General features: G+C 35.4%; 1 protein-coding gene across 2 annotated transcripts; it reads right to left on the reverse strand.

Annotated features, from left to right (window-relative positions):
- Window positions 1-435: 435 nt before the first annotated feature.
- Window positions 436-9,623, reverse strand: LOC111714008 (histone-lysine N-methyltransferase SETD1A). 2 transcript variants are annotated; one of them, XM_023489005.1, is made up of 9 exons: window positions 9,520-9,623; window positions 9,278-9,341; window positions 5,497-5,659; window positions 5,238-5,337; window positions 4,204-4,263; window positions 2,508-2,636; window positions 1,344-1,512; window positions 1,230-1,263; window positions 436-601 (listed from the first exon to the last, which is right to left on the reverse strand). In XM_023489005.1, the coding sequence occupies exons 2-9, from the start codon at window positions 9,293-9,295 to the stop codon at window positions 531-533; spliced, it is 744 nt and encodes a 247-aa protein (XP_023344773.1). In that variant the 5' UTR covers window positions 9,296-9,341; window positions 9,520-9,623; the 3' UTR covers window positions 436-530. The 2 variants fall into 2 exon arrangements, with proteins under 2 accessions (XP_023344773.1, XP_023344774.1); XM_023489006.1 differs by having other exon boundaries at window positions 9,513-9,617.

Raw genomic sequence — 9,623 nt, forward strand, 5'->3', positions numbered from 1 at the left:
TATCTTTTGACCCCTGTGTCGTAAACCTTTGATATTGCAAACTTATATTATTTGATCTAACAAAAGTCTTAGTTTGAAATGTCAAATGTCTCCAACATTGGGCTGCAAAGATATAGGAATTAGAAAATCAGAGTTTGTGACAAAGACTCAATTCTTATCTAATTTATGATAGAATTTAAATTATGGAAAGTTTTTAACACAAGTTGATTCTGTCTTTAGTAAAATATCCTTCTTATAAGTTTTGGATATAAAATAAAAACATTACCTCGTATACTCGTTCAAGTAATAAACATTTTTAAATATATAAACAGCAGTTGCTCTAAATCAAAATTTTAAAGTTCTTCTTAAAATCTAACTGTTTTTGCATAATTTTTATACAAACCTTCTGAATGAATTATGTACGAAAAAGACGCAATTTAAGTTAAAAATATGAAAGAACACCTTCAATAACTATATTTCAGAACATAAGAACATGTCAAAACATAATATTTATAATAATAAATAAATGTGCTTTATATTATACTCCGGTATCAGGGCTGATTGTTGAATGGAGGATAGAGATTAAGAGGAATATTGGATTGAAACGCTAGTGGCAGGGCCCCTACATACATCAATTATTATTAAAAATAATTATAAAAGATTTAGAAATTTTAGGATTCAATTGAATTAAATTTGATAAAAATCCGATAAAATTTTGAAAATATAAAGAAGAGAAGATATTTTAAAAAAATGATCTTATTCGGTTTAAATCTGTTTTATTTGATTGTACATGAATTAATATTACTTAAAATGACATGCTTTTTAATTTGTTTACGATTCTGTTCTTATAAATAAAAAAAACTTAAAAACATTTTGAAACTCTTAAAAGGTTTTTCTACCACCATCATATATATTTGGCTCGTGTCTGTCTATATCAAAAAAAAAAAAAAAATCAAAACGACTGAACCGATCGGGCTCAATTTTTTTATAGCCACTTACATAACATCAGGGAAGGTTTCTGATCGGTGTCTCCGGAAAAATGTAGACATTTATTTTTTTAGAAAATACGCCAATTTTACCCGAAAATCCGAAATTTTTTTTTTTTAAACTAGTAACTACAATTGTTAATTGTAAAGGGCGCGAACCACTCTAAAAGTCTAGTTCATTTAAATGGTTCTCTATTGTATTAAACCTTTAAAATGATATATAAAAATCAAGTTCAAGGAATTAATTCAAAAATATTGACTTACCGGCATTTAGAAGCGGTGCCTTTATAAACTGTTCCTGAAATTTAAAAGTATTGTTAGACTTTTAAAATTTGCTAGAAATAAATTTGAAATGAAGTAACTTGATAAAATCGAAACCTGATTTGGGTCCATGTTTGTAAACAGTTTGGTTTGGTCCAGAATATCCAGGTCTGACGTCACAAAGACGCCATGTTGGCTTGGTGGAGTAAAGTCCGGATCAGGTCGGAATCGTTGTCCTCTTGGAGGACTCAGAAGAAAATTCACGTTGGAACGTGGAGTCTCAGTACTGTAATGAATTCATAGATATTTTATGTTACAATTTGGCAGTGTGCGCATACGATTTCAATTATTTTTAAGCTATAACGTAAAACTTTGCTTTGTAACAGCATTAAAAAACACTTAAATATTGCTTAAATGTGGTCATGACATATTTTTGAACCGTAGTAGATTATTTTTCCAAAACTTTTCATTTATATACATTTTCTATTATAACTTTTTTGTTTGGAGTTAAAAATAATTACAAGTAACAACGTGCAGAATGATGCTATTAGCTAATGTAGGCCATACGGTTTTTTATGATAATGTAGTTAATTTTTTACCTTGATTCCCCCCCCCCTCTTCCTTCTTACCCTCTCTCTTGCCAGCTTCTAAATCTAATCCCCTTTACCCTCCTCCATCTAACTGTCCCCTNCAAACCCTTTCTGTCCAATCCCCCTCCTCTCTCCTTCCAATCCTTTGAGCCCTTCCCTTCTCCTCATCTACTGAGATCAAAGTTATTCCACAGCATTTAATCAATTAGATTGAAATCCACAAATGTAATCAGATTAAGCGAATTAAATTTAAGAATTAATTCACTGACAGATTCTAGAACTTGCCCGTACATCTTTATACTGTAAAAACCAGAAAATTATGGCATGGGAAGACGACATTCTAGCAATACTTTGTCTATTTGATGTTGCTACAGAGCAAATATTTTTAGGAACTTATTAAATCACTGATCAAGATTATGATGTCTGTTTACAATATAATAATTGCTGTGTCTCATATATGTACATATTAGACTTTTTAAAGTTACAAGTACGTCATCTTCTTATTCCAGAGTTTTCAGGAAAAAGACAAATTTTAGTATACACACATCGAAGTAGAAATAAACTTTTACAAAAAAATTGATTGTTTGGTAAACATCCAACTCTTGGTGACAAATAAGCGTTTTTTGTTGAATATCAGCGTTTTTTGTTGAATATCAGCGTTTTTTCATTTTGTAATCAGCAGATTGATAACCTGGGTCTAGGTGTTGTAAGAAGGGGTAGAGAGCTAAAAACATCTCTGGGAATACCGATAGATGGAACATCAGTCCTAGGGGTAGGTTGACCAGGCCTTCTGGTTGGCCCTGATGGCAGATCAGGGATTCTAAACATTAACCGGTCAAAATTGCAAATTTTAGAATCATAATAGCTTCAAAATTAAATATATGGATTCCAATTTCATACTTTAAAAAAGGGAATTGATTTCATATTTAAAATATTTTTATATTTATTAGGCAAGACCATATTTTATTTTTACTGTTTACCCTGCATTAAAAACTTTTTGGTTGGGTGTAATACAGAGCTTAAATATATATAAAGACACTTCAATCGTTTCAGTTTTGGTTTTTATGGGTAATCCGCATCCAACAAATTTCTCATATTGTTTACCATGCTTTTCCATTTAAAATTTTCATATTTTTGGTTTATTGACCTAAACAGAAACTACATACAGTGTTAACCAGAAAACTCTGAAATATGAAGACGACTTTATAGCAATACTTAGGTGTATTTGATGTTGTTACGAAGCACATTTTACTGTTTTACTGGACACTTATTAAATTACTATTGGTGTTTTACACTACAAAATTGCGGTGTCCTGGAATGCTAATTGGAATATTTAAATAAAAAATTAGTCTTAAAGTCGTCTTTCTATTTCGGAGTTTTCTGGATATCACTGTACATAATGTTTAAAATAAGCTGTTTAGGATAGAAAAGAAAGATGATCACCCAACCAGTAACGGTTGCCAATGCCACTATACCGATTATTATCAAAATTGTCAATTTTTCACTGCATTTTATTTGTTCAAACTAAGTTACAATTTATGAAGACAGAAAAATATTATTGAACAATTAAAATAAGAAAGTATTAAACATTTTTTTTGATAAAAATGTTCAGTTCCTTTCAGCGTGCTCTTAAAAAAAGTAAACAAAGAGTAACTTACTTTCAAATTCATCCGGTGCATCACAACTTTGTAAAAATAAATTTACTTGAGTTGTAAGTTGTAAAAACTTTATTAAATTAAATATAGAAAAATCTGTCTTGAAACACTGAATTCCAAATTGATAAGATCATTCAAAAGCCGTAAGATATAAAACAAATCACAGACAAAAACTGACTTTTAGTGAACAGGAATTTAATTTTTGCCACACACTCAAATTTTCTAATCCCTATATCTTCGCAATCTGATGGTGTAAAACATTGATATTTGAAACGTAGATAATTTTCTAACAAAATTCATAGTTTGAAATATCAAAAATATAAGAATTAGAAAATCAGAGTTTGTGGCAAAAACTCAACTTCTTTGTTAGATTCACCGAAAATATCTTATCGAACCTAGGTCAAACAATTTTTAAAATTTAAATAAACTAACAATAGGGTATTAATTGAGTCCTTAAAAAAAGCATCGTTTTTGATAAAATTTTAAAATCGACCCCCTTAGTGATATTTAAAAATGGTTGCGCTAACCCCATTTAAAAAAAAAAATAAATTGTTAATAATCATCAATTCATATTCATATTACAATTTTGAAAAACAATTTTTAAAATTTCAATAAACTAACAATAGAGTCGTTAAATAAGCAATGTTTTTAATAACATTTTAAAAGCGACCCCCCTAGTGATATTTAAAACCCCATTAAAAAAATAAATTGTTAATAATCATCAACATAAACCTGGTAGGTCCAGAGGGTAGAGGTTCATCATCATGTTCATCTATCAGGGTAGAAGACACCCTAGCGATAACATGTCTTAATAAATGAATCAATTTCATAATACTTACAGTGGTTTGGCATGTTTTCTGTGTAAGTTTGATGACGTAAATGTTTGTGGAGGGATTTATACATTTAATGAAGTTAATACTGCAGAGATGTTTTTATCATTGGTTTTCCACCTCTCCTGTTTCATTAGCGTCAGCCTGTCAGGTGCCTTAAAGTTTCTAGATTTTAAAATTAGGGGGCATGGATTCAGCTGCCGTTAAAGGGATTGCGGATTAAGCTTAAGCTGGCTGTATAAAAGGATGTGAATTCACCTGGTAGTGTAGTGGTGTGAATTCACCTCTGGTAGTGTGGGGAGTGTGAATTCACCTGGTAGTGTAGGGATGTGAATTCACCTGGTAGTGTAGGGGTATCAATTCACCTGGTAGTGTAGGGGTGTGAATTCACCTGGTAGTGTAGGGTTGTGAATTCACCTGGTAGTGTAGGGGTGAGAATTCACCTGGTAGTGTGGGGAGTGTGAATTCACCTGGTAGTGTAGGGATGTGAATTCACCTGGTAGTGTAGGGGTATCAATTCACCCCGTAGTGTAGGGGTGTGAATTCACCTGGTAGTGTAGGGGTGTGATTTCACCTGGTAGTGTAGGGGTGTGAATTCACCTGGTAGTGTAGGGATGTGAATTCACCTGGTAGTGTAGGGGTATCAATTCACTTGGTAGTGTAGGGGTATCAATTCACCTGGTAGTGGAGGGGTGTGAATTCACCTGGTAGTGTAGGGGTGTGAATTCACCTGGTAGTGTAGGGGTATCAATTCACTTGGTAGTGTAGGGGTATCAATTCACCTGGTAGTGTAGGAATTCACCTGGTAGTGTAGGGGTGTGAATTCACCTGGTAGTGTAGGGGTGTGAATTCACCTGGTAGTGTAGGGGTGTGAATTCACCTGGTAGTGCAGGGGCTTTATTTTTTACTGGCTGGAGTATCAAAAGTAGTTTTAACCTGGGTGATGGGTCTCGTTGAGCTGGTTTAAACCCAGATCTAGGAGTAGGAGGAGGAGAGCGATTAGAGGAAATAAAACTCGATCTTCTTGCTTCGTCGTCTGAATATAATTTGAGGTTAAAATGCAGCTAATACAAACAAATCAAAAGAATGGTGTTAAAAGAACTTTAATTTGGAAAGAGTATTAATTTTTAAGTTTAGCATTCAAAAGCTGGTTTTATTTGTACCTTTAGTGGCAAAACCGTCTGACTCAACTGACCTGAAATGAACCGGATAGGTTTCGTACTTTCTGGGTTGCTCCGACCAGGAACACTGTCGGGGTTACTCCGATCAGAAACACTGTTGGTCGATGCTGAACTTCTTCCACCGGATAATCCTGACTGTGCTTGAATACTGCAGGCTAAACCCAGGAACAAGAAAACCTAAGAAAATTAAATGTTTAATGAAGTTAATTAGGTATATACAAAATTGAGCTTGAGAACCCAACCCAACGTTGCCCAGGGACCTCTATAGTTAATCCCGCCGTCTAACCCGTGCTTGGTTGTAAATTAAAGATAAGTTTCATCGAACTTCTATAGATATATTCTGACAAAGAGAAATTTATGTGCAGTGCACTGATCTGCAGGTTTAGAAGTGCTTGCACATTTTATAAATTTATCAAGGTATAATACTTTATTGTATTTGATAGATAGATACTAAGATACCAGCGGTAGCCTGTTCAAACTCCAAATATGACTCATTTCTTTCTGAACCAGGAGGCATTTTTAGGCCGGGCCGTGGGGGGGGGGGGCACTAGAATTAAGTGAATATTATTGGTTTTATTAAAAAGTAACATTTTTTGATAATTGTAACTTAATATAATTATAAAGCATATTACATTTTCCCTGCCCAATTTTTTAAGTTCTATATGAATTGTTACAGGAATTTGACTTTTAGACTGAAGTTATGGCCTTAAATATAGTACATTGAGCATGACGAACAGGAAATCTTCAGTGGAAACAGACATATTTTACTTAATATAATAAGTGATTTAATAACTTAATATTACAGGTTTTTGCGTTGTAACAACATCAAATGCATTTCAATATTTTTACTTCCTATTCTACAGTTTTTTGGTTATCACTGTAGAAAAGTTTAATTAATAAATATATATTGTTTTATCGCTGTCTATATTACATATATGTATATATATAAATAGATATAGTTGTATCTGCTTTACCTAACTGTGTGTGTACATATATGTCTATATTACATATATACAGGGATGTATATATAAAAATATATATATAGCTAACTGTTTCTCAAAACAAAGACAACAGAGCCTGAAGCCAATTACTTGAACAACAATACTTTAATTTTAATTATATATTCTGTTCTCCAGGCTAATTAACGAAGCAGAGCTGGGAACTTTAAAATGCCTTTATTTCCGACTGCTTACTCCGAATATCCAATGTGGACACAAAAATTTCTTGCTTAATCCACTCTTTTTTGGATAAAGTACCGAAAAATCGATAACCGGTTTTCAAAAATTAATATCTGTATATTAATCTTAATTAAATGAGAGAACTTCAATGAAATGGCGCGCAAAATTTCAAATATCCCGGCTTCTGATACGCCACTCTGATTAGCTGAATTTTATATACTTTTCAGGATACAAACACAAGATTAGGGTCAGTCTCGAGATTAAGAAAAAAGAGGGGATCAAGCATTGATCTCGATATCTCCCATTCTAAAGTTCTCAGCGCTGGTCTCATAATAAAAGTTGTACAAATGAGACTAAAACTTTAATTATTAGGATGTCTCATGTCTCATCTCCCCGCTTTGTATCCTAAGTTTAGTAATTTTCTAGCCCTTTGAAATGTTTACCCCCTCCCAATAAGTTTGGGCTGTTTACCCCTCCCAATAAGTTTGGGCTGTTTACCCCCTCCCAAAAAGTTGGACTGTTTACCCCTCCCAATAAGTGTAGGCTGTTTAACCCTTCCCAATAAGTTTGAACTGTTTACCACCTCCCTAGAACTTTGGACTGTTCACCCCCTCCCTAGAACTTTGGACTGTTCACCCCCTCCCTAGAACTTTGGACTGTTTACCCCCTCCCTAGAACTGTGGACTGTTTACCCCCTCCCTAGAACTTTGGACTGTTCGCCCCCTCCCTAAAACTTTGGACTGTTCACCCCCTCCCTAGAACTTTGGACTGTTTACCCCCTCCCTAGAACTTTGGACTGTTCACCCCCTCCCTAGAACTTTGGACTGTTCACCCCCTCCCTAGAACTTTGTCTAACTCAGTTTCTGATGAGTTAATAGTTTAAGTCTAGACACACAGAAATATTCTTTACAGATAAGAACCCTCATAAAAAGTGTCCACATTTACCTTCCAGCCTCGTTCCTCAGCTTACATTCTACCTTCCAGCCTTGTTCCTCAGCTTACATTCTAACTTCCAGCCTTGTTCCTTAGCTTACATTCTACCTTCCAGCCTCGTTCCTCAGCTTACATTCTACCTTCCAGCCTCGTTCCTTAGCTTACATTTTACCTTCCAGCCTCGTTCCTTAGCTTACATTCTACCTTCCAGCCTCGTTCCTTAGCGCACATTTACCTTACTGCCTCGTTCCTCAGCTTACATTCTACCCTCCAGCCTCGTTCCTTAGCTTACATTCTACCTTCTAGCCTTGTTCCTTAGCCCACATTTACCTCACTGCCTCGGTCCTCAGCTACATTCTACCTTCCATCCTCGTTCCTTAGCTTACAATCTACCTTCCAGCCTTGTTCCTTAGCTTACATTCTACCTTCCAGCCTTGTTCCTTAGCTTACATTCTACCTTCCAGCCTTGTTTCTCAGCTTACATTCTACCTTCCAGCCTTGTTCCTTAGCTTACGTTCTACCTTCTAGCCTCGTTCCTTAGCTTACATTCTACCTTCCAGCCTTGTTCCTCAGCTTACATTCTACTTACCAGCCTTGTTCCTTAGCTTACATTCTACCTTCCAGCCTTGTTCCTTAGCTTACATTCTACCTTCCAGCCTCGTTCCTCAGCTTACATTCTACCTTCCAGCCTCGTTCTTCAGCTTACATTCTACCTTCCAGCCTTGTTCCTCAGCTTACATTCTACCTTCCAGCCTTGTTCCTTAGCTTATATTCTACCTTCAAGCCTCGTTCCTCAGCTTACATTCTACCTTCCAGCCTTGTTCCTCAGCTTACATTCTACCTTCCAGCCTTGTTCATCAGCTTACATTCTGCCTTCCAGCCTTGTTCCTCAGCTTACATTTTACCTTCCAACCTCATTCCTTAGCTTACATTTTACCTTCCAGCCTTGTTCCTTAGCTTACATTCTACCTTCCAGCCTTGTTCCTTAGCTTACATTCTACCTTCCATCCTTGTTCCTCAGCTTACATTCTACCTTCCAGCCTAGTTCCTTAGCTTACATTCTACCTTCCAGCCTTGTTCCTCAGCTTACATTCTGCCTTCCAGCCTTGTTTCTCAGCTTACATTCTACCTTCCAGCCTTGTTCATCAGCTTACATTCTGCCTTCCAGCCTTGTTCCTCAGCTTACATTCTACCTTCCAGCCTTGTTCCTTAGCTTACATTATACCTTCCATCCTTGTTCCTTAGCTTACATTCTACCTTCCAGTCCACAGTTCTAGTGAGGGGGTAAACAGCCCAAAGTTCTAGTGAGGGGATAAACAGTCCAAAGTTCTAGGGAGGGGGTAAATAGTCCAAAGGTTTAGGGAGGAAGTAAACAGTTCAAAGTTCTAGAGAGTGGGTAAACAGCCCAAAGGTATTTCTGAATGGTTGGTTTTATATTAAATTCAATTAGTTATGATCTGGGTGAGATATTTCTACTCGGTGAATGCGAACGCTCTTCGGTCCGGTATGAGTCGTGTTTAACCTATACTCCTTACAGACGCAACAAATAGAGGTAAGATTAATAGTGATCACCATCGAATTCAATACGATCTTAGGCTATACCCCCTTTCATTTTTCGCGAACACTCCCTTAAAGAAAAACAAATATTTTAAAGATATTGCATTTTTATCTATATAAAGTTTACCTGGACAGTTTGTTGCATGTTTGAAAGTTAGAATATAGATTCTCGGGACAAATATTCAGAATATCTAGGACATAGGAACTCACACTGCAGTCTATTTTAAAGTTAAGTACTTCAACTAAAAGTGTATTAGCTATTAATTAGTTTTCTTTTATAAAGCAAGATAAATATTTATATACAAACTAAGTTTATTTCCTTGTTAAGATGACAGCAATTAGTGAATAAAATATAGAATTCCCATTTTCCTAAAGAGAAGGTCTATTGTTGTTTTGCGTTGCCCATAAAGCGCCTTATGCTCGCTGTATGCTGCTACGCGCTTGGTTGCTCGGCACAAACTAAGCTGCAAGGT

This window comes from Eurytemora carolleeae, unplaced genomic scaffold, assembly GCF_000591075.1.
Source record: "Eurytemora carolleeae unplaced genomic scaffold, Eaff_2.0 scaffold858, whole genome shotgun sequence".
In the NCBI taxonomy this organism is placed as follows: domain Eukaryota; kingdom Metazoa; phylum Arthropoda; class Copepoda; order Calanoida; family Temoridae; genus Eurytemora; species Eurytemora carolleeae.

Coding starts and splice junctions, on each gene's coding strand:
- LOC111714008 (XM_023489005.1), bottom strand. Junction 1,513..2,507: donor CTTACAACACCTAGACCCAG/GTTATCAATCTG, acceptor AATTCATTACAG/TACTGAGACTCCACGTTCCA. Junction 1,264..1,343: donor CAAACATGGACCCAAATCAG/GTTTCGATTTTA, acceptor TTTAAATTTCAG/GAACAGTTTATAAAGGCACC.